General features: G+C 56.2%; 2 protein-coding genes across 7 annotated transcripts in view; one reads left to right on the forward strand and one right to left on the reverse strand.

The window, feature by feature from the left end:
• Positions 1–23: 23 nt before the first annotated feature.
• Positions 24–19,681, forward strand: part of ZNF276 (zinc finger protein 276) — a 29,763-nt gene continuing 10,105 nt past the window's right edge. The window contains exons 1-4 of one of the 3 annotated variants that reach the window (XM_069549762.1): positions 24–202; positions 17,952–18,255; positions 18,513–18,559; positions 18,657–19,103. In XM_069549762.1, coding sequence (XP_069405863.1) covers positions 17,972–18,255; positions 18,513–18,559; positions 18,657–19,103 — 778 coding nt within the window. In that variant the 5' untranslated portion in view covers positions 24–202; positions 17,952–17,971. Of the gene's footprint in view, positions 203–13,189; positions 13,306–13,592; positions 14,046–17,951; positions 18,256–18,512; positions 18,560–18,656; positions 19,104–19,681 lie in introns of those variants that run through there. The other 2 variants (XM_069549761.1, XM_069549760.1) reach the window with 2 other exon arrangements.
• On the reverse strand, positions 3,463–13,719 carry VPS9D1 (VPS9 domain containing 1). 4 transcript variants are annotated; one of them, XM_069549710.1, is made up of 15 exons: positions 12,961–13,719; positions 11,644–11,719; positions 10,249–10,341; positions 9,967–10,129; positions 8,323–8,434; positions 8,188–8,250; positions 7,819–7,871; positions 7,623–7,710; positions 7,430–7,515; positions 6,652–7,100; positions 6,301–6,430; positions 5,893–6,101; positions 5,582–5,666; positions 4,283–4,387; positions 3,463–4,149 (listed from the first exon to the last, which is right to left on the reverse strand). In XM_069549710.1, exons 1-15 carry the CDS (start codon positions 13,057–13,059, stop codon positions 4,056–4,058), a joined length of 1,905 nt encoding a protein of 634 aa, XP_069405811.1. In that variant the 5' UTR covers positions 13,060–13,719; the 3' UTR covers positions 3,463–4,055. The 4 variants fall into 4 exon arrangements, with proteins under 4 accessions (XP_069405811.1, XP_069405812.1, XP_069405809.1 ...); XM_069549711.1 differs by having other exon boundaries at positions 10,249–10,338; positions 12,961–13,424; XM_069549708.1 differs by lacking the exon at positions 11,644–11,719 and having other exon boundaries at positions 12,961–13,409.

A 19,681-nucleotide genomic window follows, 5' to 3' on the forward strand; every position in this document is an offset into this window, starting at 1 on the left:
GACGTTCTGGGCGGAGTCTCCTCGAGGGCGGGGCCTGGTCGGGGCCGGGGAGCCCTAATGCAACGCACCTGCAATGCCCGCGGGGCGGAGTGAGGGGTGCACAGCGGGCGCTCCCACCCAGGCTGGCACGGGGCGCTCTCCTGCTGCGGGGGCAGACTGCCAGAGCTGGTCCCTTGGGAACGCTAGGCCTCAAGGGAAGCAGGTACCGGGGCTCCTCGTGGGCGCGTAGGGGTCCCGGGCCGAATCTTGAGGGCGGGGCTACCCCGACGGGGCGGGACCCTTCTCGTCGCCTAACGGGGATGACCAGATATGGGGAAGAGGGCGGAGCCGGCGCTCAAGGTGGGCGCCAGAGGTGCGTTTCCGTGTGATTTAAAACAGCTACCCGGTGGTCCATTTGGTAGGACCCCGCGCTTCCGCTGCTGGGGGCCCCGGGTTCCATTCGTGGGCAGGGAAGTTCCTTGTGCGCGCCCCCCAAAAGAAAAAACAGAACAGCAACGTGGGCCTCTCTGACTCGGTCAGAGATTCCAGGCATCCAGGCCCAGAAGGGCCACAGCTTCCAATTTCCTTATTCTGGTTTCCTGCCTAACTCACCGTTAAGACTGTGTGGAGGAAGGATGGGGGAGGGGGTTCGCTCCCTGAGCAGGCAAGGGTCCGCGATTTCTGGAACCCTAACCTCTCCACGCCAAGTGGGACCCGACTGGGGAAAAGATTTCTATACTTTGAGAAAAAGATCATAACCAAGTAGGGAATCAGACGAGCGGTGTTTTGCCGAGCACCGCTGAACGTTCCAATCTTTCACTTACTGTTTACTTGACTCAGCCCCCTCCGGGCTCGCATCGACCCTGAAGGGACATCTGACTTGGCACACCTCCAAGTGCATCCTTGTGTGAAGGAAGAACAGCTGGGCTTACTTCGCTCCTCAGTTCACAGTGGTTTATGATGGGTGCACAGCACCTGCCGCTCTGTGGCATCGCCTATGGCCTTGCCCACAGCGCCCCTCCTCCACAAAGGCGATCGCTGAAAGTGGTGGACACACCCTAGGAGCACATTGTTGCCAACGTGCAGGCCCATGTGTGGACAGTGTTCTGCTTCGTGTCCTGCTCTGCTGCTCCACTCGGCCCCTCAGTGGCTGCAGGTGCTTGCTCTGGATTGTGTGTGCTGCTCCAGGGAGCAGGCCCCTGTTTTGGTGGGACCCTTGAACCTGGGTAGGTCTTGGCACTGTCCTACCATAGAGGACACACAATGAAAATGACAGTGTGTGGCTTCCTAGGTTAGGTCACAAAAACGCCTTGTTGTCTTGAGATGCTCACTCTTGGAACCTAGTCACATGCTGGGGGAATGCCAGCAGCTGTATGAGGGGCTAGATAAAATTCAGACTCCACAGAACCTGGGAATGTGAGCTTATATAATCAAGTTAAGACAAAGTCAGACTGGATGAGGGTGGACCCTAAGCCAAGTCAGAACAGTGTCTTTATGAGGAGAAAGGTTACACACTTCGGGAGGAGGTATATGATGGACACAGAAACTTGCAGCCACAGGCAGAGGCTACAAGAGCCCCCAGAGCTGGACGAGGCAGGGAAGGAATCTGTCTGGCACTCTGCCCGCTCAAGGCTCTGTGGATACCTTGATTTAAGACTAGGACTTTGAGAGTAAACTTTTGTTGTTTTGCGCTCCCCAATTTGTATTGTTTTGTTATGGCATCTAGTTAGTTACAGGAAATGGATGTGGGCCTCGCCTGACTGTCCTCACAGCCCTGAGGCCCTTGCTGATGGCAGAGGTGTAGGCAAGTCTCCAGATGACCCTAACCCCTGGACCTTGTGTCACCCCAGCTTGAAAGCTGACCTAATTGATGCCGGAGGAGGGCAGAGATGAGACTTCCATACTGAATCCTGCTGAAACAGGAGTTTCAAGAGCAAAGCGAATGGCTGTCCTGTGTTTAAGCCACCAAGTAGACTGGCTTGTCACCTAGCAGGCCGCTCTGCCTCCTGTGACCTTGGGCTACAACCAGGAGTGGAGTGGGTAGGTGGGAGGATCAGTTGATACTTACCTTGGCCCAGCATGCTGCACACTACATGTGCGGCCCTGTCTCCCAGGCAGCACTGCCTTCTGGATTGTCCAACCTTATCTTCACCAGTCCAATGCCTAGGTTTCCTATCTTGTGTTTTACTTTGTATTTCTTGACTTTTAAAATGATTTCAGACACTTCTTATGCTGATTAGCTTTTTAAATTTCTTCTGAAGACAGACTGTTCATAGCCTTTGCTATTTTTCTAAGCGGAGCTCCTGCCGTTATCTTGTTGATCTGCAGGATTTTCTATGTGAAGAATCCATCATTCACTCGTTCTATGGAGGGCCACGGGCTGGGAGAGGCTAAAGGACTGGCCCAGAATCACCAGCAGGAAAGCTGTCTGATCAGAGGAAGGAGACAGCCTCAGGGCCAGCAGGGGCCTGCCCAGTCAGGCCTAGCTTGAGACCCACCTTTACGTCCACCTGCTCTGTGAGGGAGACTTTACAGTCCCATCCTCGAAATGTCCCCACCAAGGCCTGGACCAGGGGTGTAATCCTCCCCAGCCTTCACAGCTGGCTGGGACTCATGTCCAGGGCTGGGGGCTTTCCTCTGGAGAGGGCAGGGATGGGAGACAAGGGCAGGAATTCAGAGGCCGCAAGTTCTGAGAGCAGGGCAGGGTAAGTGGGTGGGTGCCTCCTTGTTTGTTCCTGGGGTGCTGGTGGGCAGGGGACTCCTGCTCACAAAGGCTCCCGAGACAGGCAGCTGCCCCAGTGCACTGGGCCTGTGCCTGCCCTTCAGGTTACGTCCAGTGATACCCTCTGGCCTCTGGAGTCAACCTGCTGGGCTCCAAGCCAGCTCTGCTCTGGGAGGTGTGGCCTGGAGGAGGCAGTCACCTCCTCATGCCTCACTTTCCTCATGGTCTCCTGCAGAGCCCTGGGATAATGTGCATACAGGATGCACAGTCAAGTCCAACTGAGCCTTTCGTAGGGACCTGCCCACTCCTCCCATGATGGGCCTCTGCCGTGGTAGGGGGCCGAGGCTCTGCAGTGGGGGGCGAACCACCCACCTCCTTCCCTGGCAGATGCTGTCTGGGGCTGCGGCCAGGCCACCTGTCTTGTGTTCTCCAGGGGCCCCTGGGTGTGCTGCCCACCTGGAGAGCAAAGCTGACTCCAGAGAACTCTTCAGAATAAGTGCTCCAGGCTTAGATCCTGCCCAGTGATGACCTCTGACCTTACCAACCCGCTAGGCCCCACAGAGTGTGTCTAATGCTAGAGCGAGTGGCCCCTGAAAGAGCCCACCCCTGGGCAGAGGGTTGGGAGGCAGGCTGAGTTTGGCAATGGCCCCCTGGGCTCTCTGGGACTGTCTGGTTCCTGCCAGTCAGCCAGGCGTGGCTGTACTGTCCAGGCCTTGGGCTGGCCAGTGGGATGGGGAGCAAATGAGCCACGTGGAGGGAGATGCCAGTCACCTTTTTATTTCCAGTTGGGTCAGTGGCTGCCCAGGGGCCTGTAACAGTTTGTGGGCAGGTGGTGGGCTACAGACAGGTGCTGACCCAGGCTTCGCACCGACCCCAAAGGGGCTGAGTGGGGGGTGGGGATTGGTGGGGATCTCAGGATTTCCATCCCTACCACCGAGGGTGAAGTGTGGCTCAGAGGTCCCAGACATGGGTAGATGCCCTGGGGACACTTGGGCCTCCAGGACAGAGTGGTCAGTGTCCAATAAATAAACAGCATGGTCTGAACCCACCTGGGCCTCAGGCCCCTGTGGGAGTGATCAGCTCTCTTCTCGATTCAGACAACAACCTGGCTCAGGGGGCTCCGAACGTCACGGGAATGTAGGGGAGTAGAGCTGCCCTCGGCCAGGCCCACAGCCCCCTCAGTCCTTGTGCTAGCTGTCAGCGGCCCAAGCTGCCAGATGTTCATCCTACCAGGAGCAGAGGGGCCTCCCTGAGCCCTGGGGCCGAAGTCAGGCTGGGGCAAGAGCCCCTCCACGGCTGGCCTGCTGCCCCGCACAAGTGCCTCCTGGCCAGTCCTTGGCCGGCTGGTCCTCCACTACTTGCCCAGGGCCCGCCGGGGCAGCAGCTCCACGTAGCTCAGGGCACTCTGCAGGGATGTCAGGCAGTAGCCCTCCTCTCCAATCAGGTACCTGCGTGGAGGTGACACCGGCACCTGTCACTGGAGGGGCTGCAGGGCAGAACCTCAGTGCTGAGGTCCCACAGGGGCTGTCGGGGTCGCTTCTGGGCCGCATGCCAGGGCAGGGACGGGCTCGAGGACCCCACCTCTCATGGATGAACTCCTCCAGGGCTGCACACTCTGACACCAACTGAGGGAGGCCACTTTTCAGCGCCACAAAGGACAGGATGGGCAGCAAGTCATCAGCACCACTGTTGGGGAGACACACATCCAGCCAGGAGGCTCCAGGGACCTGGGTAGGGGGGCCTGCTGAGTCCCCAAAAGCCTGAAGCTCCAGCTCAGTTCTTGGAGCAGCCTTGAGCTTGCTGGCTGCTCACTGTGCTCCTCCCACCCACTGGCCACATGGGATAGGGGGAGGGCTTGGATGACAAACAATCTGGGAGCACTGAGGCCATCCTGAATGGGGACCCAGTGCTGCAGAGCCCAGGGCTGGACCAGGGAGGAACCGTTCCTCATTCCTGTGCACTTGCCAGAGCCCAAGGACAGGCTGCTGGAGTGGGAGGCCCATGTTCCCAGGCACCCTATTCACTCCTGGGATCAGGATCACTCATTTGCCACGTCTGGTATCCCAGATCTGATGCAGGACGCTTCTCAGTGAGGGAGTCCCTGGGGGATGGTCAAAACCCCAGTGAAGGCCCCACGGGTCAGTGGTCTCTGCCAGAAGCATGAAGGCACAGGCCAGGGACTTCTGTTCCCACTTCCCTGGGAGCCACACACCTGCACAGACACCACCTCTCTGGCTCCTCAGAAATCCTGAAGGAGCTTATGTGGGGACTGGGACTCTGAATACTTTTAGTTCTGGGACCCTTTCACCTGCAACAACTTTTTTGGAGGCCAGATGGTAAAATGGTGAAAACAACCCCAGGCCTCTGCACAGGTAGGTGCCACAACCTGCCCACTCGGGTGGAAGCACAGGTGCCTTCAGGGCAACCCTGGTCTCTGGCACAGTGTAGCAGGAGGCAGATCCCTGGCAGGGAGGGTTCACCAGTACCAGGGCAGGAGACTGCCAGCTCTAGGCTGGCCCAGGTGAGTTAAGGCAGGACACTGTGGGGAAGGCCCCTACCGGCCTCCAGAGTATGGGCAGAGACTAAGGAGGCTTCCCCAAGTGTGAGACAGAGTGAGACAGAGGGGAGGCACAGGCTTCGAGAATGCCACCGGAATACAGAGGGTCAGGGCCCTGCCGTCTGCAGGGCTGGAGCCAGGGGTCTTTGGTGGGAAAAGGCCATCCTGTCCTTAAGGAGAAACAAGACGGAACCCCAAGCGCCCAGTGCTGGGGCAGGGTGAAGCGTTTCTGCTTCCCTGAGCCTCTGAAGGCATTCACAGACAGGCCCAGCGCGCCCCCCACCCCACCCCCCACCTCACAATGGCATCCTTCTGGGACTCACATAGCGGCGATGCCAGGCTGCAGCGCAGTCTCCCGGGCCCGGTAGTAATCCTCCGCACAGGCGCAGATGACCCGCAGGGCCCGAACTATGGCGCAGAAGCAAGGCTTCGGGTGAGGGGGTGGGGACGGCGTCCCAAACCGGCCCGGGGCACCGTCGCACCCCCACCCCGTGCAGGACTGGGCAGGGCAGGACCGCTTCTGTCCCAAGGGACTCCTCCCAACCAGACGGGACCAGGCTGTGGCTCAGAGGTGCAGACTCAGGGTGCCCCGTGGGACGGGACACTGCTCTCCCTTCCCAAACTGCCCCCTCACCAATGCACTCCAGTTTCTTCTGGGGGCAGCTCTCCAGAACCAGCAGCCCCAGCTCCTGGGCTGCGGCGCAGTAGGGGTAGGGGCCCCCTCCCGCGGCCTCGGGGTCCTGCGGGAGGAGCCTGGTGGGGACACCGACGGCCGCTGGGGGCGCATTCCTGTACAGCTCCATGCTCCGGCTCAAGGCCTCCTCCCGCAGGCGGTGAACGCTCCTGGGGTGGAGAGAGGCCAGGTTCAGCCGCAAAGACCCCGGCCCCGGGGCAGACAGAGACCTGGTTGGGGGAGCCGGCCACGCCCAGAATCTTGGACGGTGGGCGTGGCACTGCCTGCGAACCCGAAACACCTGAGGCTGGGAAGGGAAGGCGCCCGCCGAGGGAAGCACCCGGGTGGACCTCGGGGTCGGGGGCCCACCTGTAGACAGCCAGCAGCAGGGGCCACAGTGGGGAGAAGAACGGCTCCTCGATGCAGGCCAGGCAGCGGTCCTTGGAGGCGGCCGTGTTTAGGCCTTCAAAAGCCAGGAGGGTGAGCGAGAGCAGCCTGTCTGCCGGGAGCAGAGCTGGCTCAGCGGGGACCTCCAGCCTCGCCCCGCAGAGACAGCCTCCTCGGGGTGGGCCTCACCGCAGGTTGCTTCTGGGCTCCTTGGGAGGGCGCTCTGCCTGGCCCTGCCTCCCCTCCCCTTGAAACCCTGTGGCCTGGTGAGCCCTCATCCCTGGGGTCACAGGGTCACATGCAGCCGCCCAAGTGCCTGTCTTGGGGCCTCACCGATGGCGTCGTGTATGTCCTGCACAGTGCCCTTCAGCTGCTCCAGCATAGGCTCCTTCCTCACCCCTGGGATCTGGGGCTCAGGCCGCTCCCCAGGGCCCCGGCCCCTCCTCTCAGGAGGAGCCAAGAACTGTTCTAGATCCTCGAAGGAGCTGTCCTTGCCCAGCAGCTGGGGTGATGGAGGCCCTGCGGGGCTGCCGGGGCGGGGTGGGCTGGCGCATGGGCCGTCCAGGGGCCTTGGGGCCGGGCTGGGCTCCAGCGGGGAAGGCATGCAGTAGAGGCTCTGAGAAGGCCGGAGCCGCCGGCTTCCAGGAGCCAGCAGCCCGTCGGCGTCAGGGGGCAGGGAACAGCAGCCGGGGGCGGCGCCCTTGCTCACGATGGGGTACAGCGCCCGGTACACCAGGCACTGGAGCTTCTTCAGGAGCTGGGAGATGGGGTGGTCGGGAACGCTGTGAGTGGGGTAGAAGCAGTGTAGAGGGCAGCCCCGTAGGGCTGGCGGCTGCAGCCTCCTCACCAGGCTCTGGGGTGGGGGCTACAGAGCCCGCCCAACCCCCCCCACCCACTGGTCATGTTGCCCTACTGTGAGGGGTTTCAGAGAAGGGACTGATGGATAAACCTTGTGGGCAAATGTCCCACCCCCTGAGAAGGCAGAAGGCCTGTGAAAGGCCATCAGGGGCCTACTGCCCCTGCAGTCACCCCAGACCTCCCCCTCCTTCCCACTTAGTCCTTTCCTCTGCCAGCAGCCTGCAGCCTGCTGGAGGGAGATGAGGCCTGATACCTGAGCAGGTGGGAGACCAGGCTGGTCACCAGGGACAGGTCCCCTGGGCTCCTCTTGAGCTTGGCCTTCCAGTGCTTTGGCCAGTCCTGCAGGACAGGAGCCCTTGGGAGAGAGCCCCGGGAAGCCCCTCCTCCCTCACCAAGGCTGCACCCCGGGGACTAGACCTTCCCAGCCCGCCCCGCCCAGCACTCACATGGTCTTGCTCGTACTCCAGGATGGCAGCATAGAGGGCCCGCTGCTCCCGCTCCTCGGGGGTCAGGGCAACCTGGCTGCAGAACCTCCTGGAAGGAAGGACAGGTCTGAGGACCTCAGGGCTGGACAGGCAGGCGCGGGAGCCCCCACCTGCTCCCCCATCCCCCGAAGTCCTGGGACCCGAGGCAGGGACGCACTTGTTGGCGGCCTCCTGGAGCCGCAGCCGGCGCTCTTCCATCTTCCTCTGCAGCTGGGGCAGCAGAGTTAAGGCCCTTTCTGAGTGGCATGTATGGACCCCTGGCGTCCCTGAGCCCTGCTGGACACGGGCCGGCGGGGTGGGTGGAAGAAGGCAAGTCCTAGTTGACCTGAGAGGGGTGGAGAGGAGTCTGTGGGTGCTGGGAGGGGCAGGGCGGCCTGTGCAAAGGCCAAGGGGCAAGAGGAAGCAGGCTGGGCAGGAACCACTGCTCCCTGCCCCCCCAACAAGGATGCTGGGCTCTGGCACCTCTCCTCCCTGCCTCCTCCCTCAGCTTAAGCCTCTGGACCCCAAGGCTGGATGGAAAGGATACTGTGTCCTCCCGGGCCTTAGCGATCACCAGGTTCTCCATCATCTGGCGCTGCAGGGACAGGGTCTAGGACAGGAAGAGGGAATAAGGCCTGCCCCCCTGGCACCCCCACTCCACATGGTCCTGGGCCCCACTCACCAGGGATGTCTTCTGCATGGCCTGGCTGGGGTCTAGCCGGGCCATCCGGGCCTCATAGGCAGCCTTCAGCTTCTGATTCTGCAGGGAGGCCTCTTCCAGGGGTGTCAGCTCCCTGAAATGTTGACAAGCTGCTGGCCAGGCTCCAGGAAGCCCACAAACCCTCCAGTCATCTGAGGACCCCTCCTGACCCTCCCCTGAGGCCCCAAGGTGAGGAGGTGGTAATGGGGGCCGGCAGGAATGTAAAGGAAAGAGGACGTCTGGGGTGGATAGGAGACACCTGCCCCCTGAAATATGGCCCTACTGCCTGGACTCCAGACCTTTAAGCAACTCAGTCATTTGAGTTCCTGAATAGCATGAAACTCTTTGAAGGCACCATGTGGGCTAAATAGCTAGTTTGCAGCCCACGAAAGGGAGGTCACAGTACTCTGTAACAGCCACTGACAGCCCTCTCACCATCCAAAGTTTCAGTCTAATATCTTCCTGCTTTCATGGGTGGGAGGAGGTAGGCTGTGGGGCACAAGACTGTCCTGGGATGGGAGTCGGTGCCTGGCCCTGCCCCAGAGCAGCACATGCAGAGACAAAGTGAGCAGTGGCTCAGAACCTGCAGCAGGAGGAGCCCATCCTCTTGCCTACCCTGCTGGGGTTCTGGCATTTGTGTCTTGGGGTCTTTCATCAGCTCTAGAAAGAAAATTGTCTTTCTCTCTTCAAATAATGCTCCTCTTACATTTTCTTTGTCATCTGTTTCTGGATAGACCTTCCATGTCTTTTTCATCTTTTCTTTTTGTGTGTGTGAGCCATTCAGGAAAACCTTTAACCTTTTATTCAGTTCTCTAATTCTCTTCAGCTATGTCCACTCTGCTGTCACAAACTTGTACACTTCTTTTTGGGTCCACGTGTGTATTTTTACAGAATATAATTTGTTTCCATTGTTTTTGATTAGTTTTTTTAAAAAATTTAGTATTTCTTATTACTACTTGGTTCTTGCTGCTGCTGCTAAGTCACGTCAGTCGTGTCCGACTCTGTGCGACCCCATAGACAGCAGCCCACCAGGCTCCTCTGTCCCTGGGATTCTCCAGGCAAGAACACTGGAGTGGGTTGCCATTTCCTTCTCCAATGCATGAAAGTGAAAAGTGAAACTGAAGTCGCTCGGTCGTGTCTGACTCTTAGCGACCCCATGGACTGCAGCCTACCAGGCTCCTCCATCCTTGGGGTTCTCCAAGCAAGAGTACTGGAGTGGGTTGCCATTGCCTTCTCCGACTTGGTTCTTATTTGACCTCTATTAGAAACAAGAGTCAGATTTTACAGTTTCTTGTTCCCTAAAGGTATTTTAAAACTTTCTTTTTATTTCTCTGACTATAGAGAGCATGACTGTGTTATAATCCGTGTCCCATAACTCTATCTGAAGAGTTTTCAGGTGTGTTTCTGCTACTGCTCAAACTTCTTTTTGTGCATGGTTGTCTTTGACTATGTACCACTCATTTCATGGAAGTTGAAGGTGCTTTTCTCCAGAGACAATTTGCATTTGCTTCTGCTAGGCACCAGGTTATTTCCATTCTAGGGTTCCTTTTGACTAAAGCCACCTCAGTTATCTCACTGTGCCTCCAAACCCAGGCTCAGCCCACAGGCCGTGCTGTCCCATCTTACTTCTTAGAGCTTTGTGACTCCACGACCTGAAGCTTCTGGAAGATCTCAGGTGGCAGGAACGGAGAGAGCTTCCCTCCCTCATCTGAGTATACCCGGCGGTGTCGACTAGCATGGGAGGGCACGGGCGCAGCCACAGGCATGGCTGGCCTCAGGCATGTTTTCCCTGTAAGACACGCACAGTCAAGGATCCGCATAGGAGCCCCACATTCCACAAAGGAGAGGCAGACTGAGCTGGAGGGGTGGAAGTGGATGACCCAAGAAAGCTTTCTGCTGGACACCCACCAAGCTTGGCAGCTGTTGACTGGGCCCTCTCCAGACACTGCTCGGCCAGCTTCAGCATCTTTGAGGTATCAGAGGTCACAGTTTCCCCAGCTTCTGGGGAGCAAGTGACAAAAAAGATGGTTACCATCCCCTCTGTCACTGGTCAGATTCTTGCTGAGATACAAACAAAGGCACCCCCCTCCTCATCTCGGACCACCTGCCCTCTATGTGGCCATCCTGTCCTTCTGCCTGGACCACCAGAGCCTTTTCTCTAACTAACCTGGCCTTTTCTCCCCACGGACAGTTTCACATGTACTTACGGCCCCTCCTCCCGGCGGGCCCTGCAGACAGTGTGGCTGTTTCACAGAGGTCATTTCCTCGCCCACCTCCAGCCCTCCACCCTGCATCCCATGCACCCCGGGGGCATCTGTTCTCTGCTCTGCACTCCCTCCTCTGGAATCGCTCCTGTCAGCAAACTCAGGCTGGAGGGGCTGCCATCTGACAGCCTCCCATGGACCCCACCAGCCCCAGCTCCTGACCCCCCTCCTACTGCCTTCAGGGCCAGCCCCTCACTACACCCTAGTTCAGCCGCCAGATTTCCACTCATCCACTCATGTGCTACCCTTCTCCAAGGGTCCCTGACCCCTCATAGTCTTTCCTCTCAGACATCCCCTCAGGGCCTCTCCCACTGTGCCCTACTCCTGTGCTCAAAGCTCTGCTGAGCTCCCCGGGGCAGTGCTCACTGTGGGGATAGCCACCTCCCCCTGACCATGCCAGGGTGCCACACACCTGGAGCAGACCATGCCCATGACGGAGGCCTCAGCTCCTGCCACCTCCTGCTTGCTGGCTCCCAACCCACCCCCGCACCTCACTGTCCCCTGAGAAAGCCTGCTGAGGCAGATCTTTAGAGAACATCCCCCAAGCCCTTCACTTGCCCACCTCCCGGCACTCCCACCACTGCTGTCCACACTGTGGGTACCTCCTGGAGGCTCTGCTGCCATGCTGGCCTCTGCTCACAAAGCATCCATTGAGCTTCTCCTCATGCCAGAACAGCCCCAGGCCTACCCAAGGCCCTGCCTGCCCTAACTGCACCTCCCTCTCTCCAGAAGGCCTTGTATCTGACGCCCTCTTCACTGCAGGGCCTCTGGGCTGCCCCCAGCCCCCAGCCATCGTGCAGTTCACTCCTCCCAGGATTGGGGTTCAGTGGTCAGTTTGTGGTCATGTCCCCAACCATCTCCATCGCCTGAGTCACAGCAGCCATCCCTTCCTGCTCCATGTCACACTCATGCTGAGTGTTCAGGTGTTCATCTGCTAATGACCAGGCAGGTAGGACATGGGACACACCCAGGTCTGGGGCCTGGAGACCCATTAAAGGCCAAGATGTCCACAGTCTGGGCAGCACAGGAGAAGCTGTACCTTTAGTGGCCTCCACTTCTTCCAGCAGCACCTGGGAGATGTAATGGATGCTCCTCAGGTATTCTGTATATGCCTCCTGAGCCCAGGGAAGAGAAATGACATAGGCCATGCCATTAGAGGCAAATAATTCCATCATGCCTGCTTGGTGCCCTTTTGAAAACAGCAACCATGGTGCCTGCTTATCTCTGAGATACACTTGCATTATCCCAGCTGGTTAGCTGGTACCTGCTTTGCCTGGGGCACAGAGAATAACCCTTTCTTCTAGACTTGAAGCTGGTGTCACTCCTTTCTCTTCAGCACGGAAAGGAATGGAGGTTCTCATTCAGTGGGTCAAGGAAGCAGCACTGCCGGGTGCTGCCGTTTCCACTCTATGCAACAAGTTCTTTTCCTGTATAACTCAGGGGCCATTCATTCAGTGGCTTTAAAGAAATATTTCCTGGGAGGTGAATCACGGACTGTGTTGAGAAATCTTGGGGTCACTTTCTGACTCAGTCTGGGAAAACCCTTTCCTGAACCCCAGTGTAAGAATTCCCCGGGCACGCAGGAGTCTATGCCACTAGAATGCTGGCACTTTCCAACGTGTGACCCTCCTGGTCAGGGCTGCCTGACAGAGCTCAGGGCATTTGGAATGACAGCATGGAGCTTTGTTTTTTGTTTCGTTGCATCCCAGTTCTCGTTACTCACCTTTGTCTACACCTCAGATAAAGATAAAATGGGTTCCGGGAAGGATTTCTGACTTGTGGGGGCATTTGCTGCCCTAGGATCCTGACTTGGGAAAGGAAACGGATGGAAGACCTGAACGCCTCTTCCCTTCGGCGGCCCACAGTGGCTCCGCCGGCTTTTCCACGCGGTTGCCACCCTTAGAATTAACACCCGTTCTCAGAAACAAGCCGCACCCCTCCCCCGCCGGCACTTCCTACTAAACAAGCTCTGAAGGCGACTGGAAAGCCGCAGTTAACCTCTTCTGCGTACCGTCCTCTTTGGGAATCTGACTAAATCTACAGGGCCCGCCTCCAAACTACACAAACACAGGGGACTGTCTGCCAGATACACTTTGGAGGGCTGCTTCACGGAACCTCCTGAGTCCCTTCACAAATAAAAACGCCTCGGCTCCGACCGAATTGCTAAACAGAGGGGGAAAAAAAACAAAAAAAGGTCGGGAGCTGTCCAAGGTCACGGCCTAAGCCGGAGTCTGCACCCCGGAGTCTTCAGAGAGGCCTGGAGGCGCCCTCCCCGCGGCCCCGCCCTCGCCCACGCCCACCAGGCAGGTCGCTGATCGGCGACCGCCCCCGCCCCGCTCTGCTCCGCCCGCCTTACCCGGGGCCGGTTGCCCGTGTCCAGCTCGATGGCCCCGTTGGCCAGCTTCATGGCGCATTGCAGTGGCTTCACAGAGCCGTCCCCGGCCGCAGCGGCCATGGCGCCGGCGGGGGAGGCGGTGGCGGCCGAGGGGCGGGGCGGCCGGCTCGGGGCCCGGAACGCAACGTGTGCAGGACCAGGTGCCGCCCGAGCCCAGGACCATCGGAAAAGGCGGTACCAGCAAGGGCCCACTTCCGGCAGCCCCTCCCCGCCGGCGCGCTGCGCCCTTTGCTCCTGGGGCCGAAGGGGTAGAGGTGGGGGTGACGGAGCGCTCAAATAACCTCCTTACGCTGTAGCCAAAAGCGTGTAAGTGCAACTACTGCTGCCCGCACTCTACGTCGGTGACAGGCCAATCGCGTAGACCGCGTCCCTTGCCCTCAGGCCGTGCTGCTCTGCCCTCACTGCGCCCCTCCCCTCCTCACTCCGCCCCTCCCCTCCTCACTGCGCCCCTCCCTTCCTCACTCTGCTCCTCCCTTTACGCTCTCCTCACCCTCCCCTCCGCTGGTCAGCCCGCCCCATCCAGGTCTCTTCACCCTCCTTCTCCCTCCCTCGCCCCGCCCCTCCCTCATCGCCTCGCCCGGCTTCCAGTAAGTCCCGCGAAGCCGAGCGGCGGAGTGGAACGGAAACGAACGAGCACAGTCCGCCTAGCGGACGAGAGGCTCCGGACGTCCTACTAGCTAGCCGAGCGGGGCCGAGTGGGACCGAGCCGGGCCGGGCGGAGCCGAGTGGGGCGGAGCCGGGCCGGACGGAGCCGGGTGGGGCCGAGTTGGGCCGAGCCGGGTCGGACGGGGCGGAGCGCTGGGGCCGAGCTTAAGCCGTCTCCACGGTTATGAAGCGGGACCGGCTCGGGCGCTTCCTGTCGCCCGCGGCGTCCCGGCAGCGCGGGAGCTCGGGCCGCGGCAGTTGTGGCGGAGGCCGGGCCCGGGGCCGCCCCGCCCGCAGCGGGCCCGACGTGGCCGAGGCGGCTGCTGTGGTGGCGGCGCGGCTGGGCTGGGGCCCGGCGCGGCCCTGCGGGGACACGGGCCAGGACGGCGCAGACGAGGCAGGTGGGTCCGGCCGTCCGGTCGCGAGGGGCGGCGGCTGGGGCCCCTGTGACCGTAGAGTGCCCTCGGTGGCCACCGGGACCCCGCGGGACCCCCCGGCCCAGGGTGGATCAGAAAGCGGACTAGGCCTCCCCGCTGGGAGAGGTGAGGCGGCCTCCCCGGGACGCCGCGGCTGCGCGGGGTGCTCTTTCGCAACACAGCTGACTCGTCAGCTCCCCTCAGAGCTCGCGAAGTAGTTTAATGCTCGAGTCTTGCTGTCTGTCGGGCAGGCCTGGTTTCAGTCGTGGTTTTGCCCTGTGCTTTTCGGATAATGGCTGAATCTCTCAGGGCCTCAGCTTCCTTTTTGCTAAACAGAACTAAGAATTAAGCATAGGAGTGCCTGGGACGGACTGTATGGGGGTTAATATGCACTTGGTCTTAGTGTCATGCTTTTGCCCCCTCAGAAAAGACTTCAAGCTGCTCTCCTATAATCCCGGGGCAGAGAAGCAGGGGCATCGTCTACTCCTGCAGTCAGGAGTAGAGACCCCCCGGGAAAGCAGTATGTGGACGCGACTCCTTCGCTTCTGGTCTCAGGGGAGTGGTGTGAAGAGGAATGAAGTGTCCAGCTCAGTTTATGACGGTTCCATAGCTGTGGAGGCATTTATATACTCAAACTTTTTTTTTTTTTTTGAGAAAAAAATTTGATGTATAGTTGGCACATAACGTGATGTTGGTTTCAGGTATACTAACATCCATCACCACTCGAAGTTAGCAGTCTTTTTCTCTTGTGATAAGAACTTTTAGGATCAACTTTTAAGAGCTCTTAGCAATTTTCAGATATACAGAAAAGTATTATATTGTAGTAACTATAGTAGTTACCATACGGTAGACAACGTCACCAGGACGTGGTTTATAACTGGAAGTTTGCACCTTTTGATCACTGCACACCGCATTTCACTCAGGACCTCACTCCCCTTCTTTCAACCAACAATATCTTTTCTGTAATTATTAGTTCATGATTTTCTCTTTTTGAAGATTCCACATGTTAGTAACATCATGTGGTATTTATCCTACTCCATCTGACTGATTTCACTTAGCATAATGCTGATAATGTGCATCTTTGTCATTGGAAATGGCAGAATTTTCTTGTTTTTTAATAGCTGAGTAAATATTCCATTGAGTATACCACTTTGTTTATACATTCATATATTGATAGACACTTTGGTTGTTTCCATACCTTGGGTATCATAATGCTGCAGTGTATATAGGGGTGCATGCATGTACCTTTTCTTTTTTTTTTGACATGATTATCATGTTTATTTTACCTTTGAAACTCAAGTTTTCATTGTAAACTGAGACGTAATTACAGAAAAGTGGCCCCCTTTCCCCACGAAGTGCACAAAGATTACATGGCAAGCACCCTTCTAGAGATGTTGGTAGAACATCAACCAACTATGCCCCTTCCAAGGCTGCATGTACCTTTTCAAGTTAGTTTTCATTTCCTTAGGATAACTACCGAGCAGTGGCATTGCCGGACGGTATAGTAGTTTTATTTTTAATTTTTTGAGGAACCTCTGTACTGTTTTCCATAGTGGCTGCACCAAGTTACATTCGCACTAACAGTGTACAAGGGTTCCCTTTTCTGCACATCCTCACCAACACTTGTAATTACTTGTCTCTTTGATGATGGCCATTCTGATAGGTGGGAGGTAAATGTCTCGTGGGACTTTTTTTTTTCCCCTCATTGTGGTTTTGATTTGCATTTCCCTCGTGAAGTAATGTTGACCACCTTTTCATACACCTGTTGGTTATCTGCACGCCTTCTTTAGAAAGAGGTCTCTTTAGAGCCTTTGCTCATTTAAAAAATCAGATTATTTTTGTTATTGAGTTGTATGAGCTCTTTACATAGTTTGGTTATTAACCCCCTATGTGATACATAACTAGTGAATATTTTTTCCTATTCAGTAGATTGCCTTTTCATTTTGTTGATGATTTTCTTTGCTGTGCAGAAACTTTTTAGTTTAACATAGTCCCATTTATTTATTTTTGCCTTTGTTGCATTTGCTTTTGGTGTCAATCCAAAAAATCATCTCTAAGACAGATGTCAGGGAGCTAACCATTATGTTTTGTTAGATGAAAGGAGTTTTATGGTCTTTCAAGTCTTTAATCCATTTTGAGTTGAATATGGTATAAGATGGTCTAGTTTCATTCTTTTGCATATGGCTGTCCAGTTTTCTCAACACCATTTGTTGAAGAGACTGTTCTTTCCCCCATTGTATCTTGGCTTATTTGTTGTAGATTAATTGGCTATATATATATATATGAATTTATTTCTGTATTGTCAATTTTTTTTTAACTAAAAATATTTATTTAGCTGTGTTGGGTCTTAGTTGTGGCATGCAGGATCTTTGATCTTTGTTGCAGTATGTGGGATCTTTAGTTGTGGCAAGTTCCCTGACCAGGGATTGACTCTTGGCCCCTTATAATGGGAACGTGGAGTCTTAGCCGCTGGACCATCAGTGAAGTCCCTTTATGTGCCTCTGTTTATGCCAGTACTGTACTGTGTTAATTATTGTAGCTTTGTAGTATAGTTTGAAATCAGGAAGCATGATGCCTTCAACTTAGTGGTTCTTTCACAGAATTGCTTTGGCTGTTCAGGGTCTTTATTGGTTTCATATACATTTTAAGATTGTTCTATTTTTGTGAAAAATACCAATGAGATTTTGATAGGGGTTGTTTTGAATTTGTAGATGACTTTGGGGAGTGTAGACATTTTAACAGTGTCTTGTTAATTAATGTCAATTGTCTTATTATTTGATGTCAATTAATTATTCCAACCCATGGTCATGGACTACTTATTTGTGGTTTCAGTTTTTTTTGTCAGTGTCTTACAGGTGTCAGTGTACAGGTCTTTCATCTCTTTGGTTATATTTATTCATAGGTATTTTTTTTGATACTATTGTAAATCTGATTATTTTCTTAATTTCTAATAGTTTGTTATTAGTATGTGGAAATCAACTTATGTTTGTATATTGATTTTGTATTCTATAACTGAATTTGCTTATTCTAACAGTTTTTCTCATGGAGTCTTACAGAATTTTCTATATGTAATATTAATATACAAACAGATGGTGTTGCTTCTGTCTGTATGATTTGAGTGGTTTTTATTTTTCTTGCCTAATTGCTTTGGTCAGAATGTCCAGTACTGTGTTGAATAAAAATGGTGAGAGTGGGAATCCTTGTTTTGTTCCTGATCTTAGAAGAAAGCTTTTAGCTCTTTACCATTGAGTATGATGTTAGCTTGGGGCTTGTCATGTATGGCTCTTATTATGTGGTGGTATTTTCTATCTGTATACAGTTTATTGAGGTTTTTATCATGAATGGATATTGAATTTTGTCCACTACTTTTTCTCCATTTATTGAGAGGAGTATGATTTTTATTTTGTTAATGTGTGTCACATGAATTGATTTGGGAAGGCTGAGCCATCCTTGCCTCCCTGGAATACTTTGCAGCTGATCATTGTGCAGGATCTTTTAAATTAAGTGTTGAGTTCAGTTTGCTGTTATTTTGTTGAAGGCTTGTACATCTGTGTTTATTAAAAATAAATATTATTTTATTTTATTGTTGTGTCCTTGTCTGGTTTTAGTATTAGAGCAATACTGGCTTGTTTTGGAGGCATTTAGAGTTCTTTGAAAGGATTTTCCACTCAGAAGACCCTCCACTGGCCATTCTCCCAAAAGACTATATGTTCATCTGGGAGCCTGGATCCAGAGCCCTGCCTCTGGCCCAGACCTGGACTTGTATTTAAGGGGCATGTCTGGGGAGGTCCCACTCCAGGAGCTGGGGCGGGGGCTGGTGGAGTGTGGATCTCACCTCACCTGGGAGCTGTGTTCTGCATGCCTGACTTCCTGTTTCCTGTGCTTGCCCAGGAACAGCCCGGGCCCTGGCCATGGGGCACTGTCGCCTTTGTCATGGGAAGTTCTCCTCCCGGAGTCTCCGCAGCATCTCTGGCAGGGCACCTGGGGAGAGCTCAGAAAGGCCACCCCCTGGGGACCGTGTTTTCATCCGGGATTTCCAGCGCCTCCTGGGCGTGGCTGTCCACCAGGACCCAGCTCTGTCCCAGTTTGTCTGCAAGAACTGCCATGCCCAGTTCTACCAGTGCCACGGCCTCCTCACATCTTTCCTGCAGCGAGTCAATGTTCCCCCGACAGGCCACCGGAAGCCTTGTGCAAAGTAGGTGCCCCTTCCCTCCTTTGCTGGGGGTGTGCAGGAGACCCCGTGAACAGGGCTGCATGGGCACAGGGCAGCCCGGGCGCTGGTGAGGCAGACACTCATGAGCACCAGTGCGCTGGGTGTGTGGGGAGACTGACTGGAGAGCACAGGGCGGGGAGGGCCTGGTGGGTGGCCTCGGAGGAAAAGGCTCAGCCGGCACACACAGTGGCCACTGGGCCCCATGCTTGCTCTTGGTGAGCAGCCCTGCTCCTTTGCAGGGTCGGTGTCCAGCCACGGATGGGGCCGGAGGAGGGAGCGTGTGTGGGTGAGTGCGCCCCCAGGGTGGGGTGCAGGGTGGGCGGGAAGCGAGGGGACTCAGATGCTGACTGGCCATGGGCTGGCGTCTCTCTGCCTCTCCTCAGTGGACCTGATTGCTTCGAGCCCCCAGGGCCTGCGTGGCTTGGTGGGGTGGGTGCACAGACACGCGGCCAGCTGTGGGGCCCTACCTAGCCTCCAGAGGACGCTGTCCTCCGAGTACTGTGGTGTCATCCGGGCCATGTGGGGCTGCGACCAGGGCCATGACTACACCATGGACGCCGACTCCAGCTGTGGGGCCCTCTTGCTGGACAGCGCTTTGGGTGTCAAGTGGACGTGGGACAAGGATTCAGGCCCGCGACTCCCCCAGCATCGGGGGTTCAACCCCACCGGGGCTGCCCCTCAGAGCTCCCAAGGCAGAGCAGCTGTGGCGGGGGCTGAAACCGAGACACTCCCCAGCCTCGAAACAAGCCGGCTTCCTTCAGATGGTGACCCAGTGGGGCCGGGGCCGGGCCCCCCGTCTCAGCCAAGCCTCCCCCAAGGTGGGGCCCCAGGTAGGTGGCTCCTCTGGGCTACTTGACCAGTATTCCTGGTCCTGAGCCAGGCAGGGCCCTTGGCAGGAAGTGGCTGTTGTGGTGGTAGCAGTGGTATGCGCAGAGGGGCCAGCATAGTGGCCAGGGCAGTCCTGGCACCGCCTCATGTGCGTCTGACAGCAGAGAGGGGCTGAAGACCCCGTTTGAGTGCCTTCCTTTAAGGCATGCTCGCCTGCCATCCAGGCTTCCTCCAAGCCTGCTTGGGGCCAGGGCACGGAGGGAGGAAGAGCCCGGGCCTTTGTGGAGCACGAAGGCAGCTGGGGTCAGGGGTTGTCCCGAGCCAATACAGGTCACTCCCTGGGCCTGTCAGTGCCCTGTGGGGCCTGATCCTGTGGCCCTGTGTGTTGGGTGCACCTGTTCACCAACGTGGTATTAGGAGGGCTGGGCCGGCTCCCTACCCACGTCTCTCAGCTTCCATGTGGGTGCCAGGCTGCTCCTGCGAGTGATGTTTGCCACTGGATGGTTCAGAGTGAGGCAGTGCTCATGCTGGAGGGCTTCACTGTTCTTAGAACTGCTTGGAGTTTTGAGCCATGTGCCTG

This window comes from Ovis canadensis, chromosome 14 (assembly GCF_042477335.2).
Source record: "Ovis canadensis isolate MfBH-ARS-UI-01 breed Bighorn chromosome 14, ARS-UI_OviCan_v2, whole genome shotgun sequence".
NCBI lineage: Eukaryota > Metazoa > Chordata > Mammalia > Artiodactyla > Bovidae > Ovis > Ovis canadensis.

What these genes read in the sequence shown, in the direction of transcription:
- VPS9D1 (XM_069549708.1), bottom strand. Translation starts at nt 13,162, where the DNA reads ATGGTCCTGGGCTCGGGCGGCACCTGGTCCTGCACACGTTGCGTTCCG. An exon ending in CTAAGGCCCGGGAGGACACA is followed by an intron (nt 7,872 to 8,187) that starts GTATCCTTTCCA and finishes CTGCTGCCCCAG; the next exon opens with CTGCAGAGGAAGATGGAAGA. An exon ending in GAGGAGTTCATCCATGAGAG is followed by an intron (nt 4,150 to 4,282) that starts GTGGGGTCCTCG and finishes ACCTCCACGCAG; the next exon opens with GTACCTGATTGGAGAGGAGG.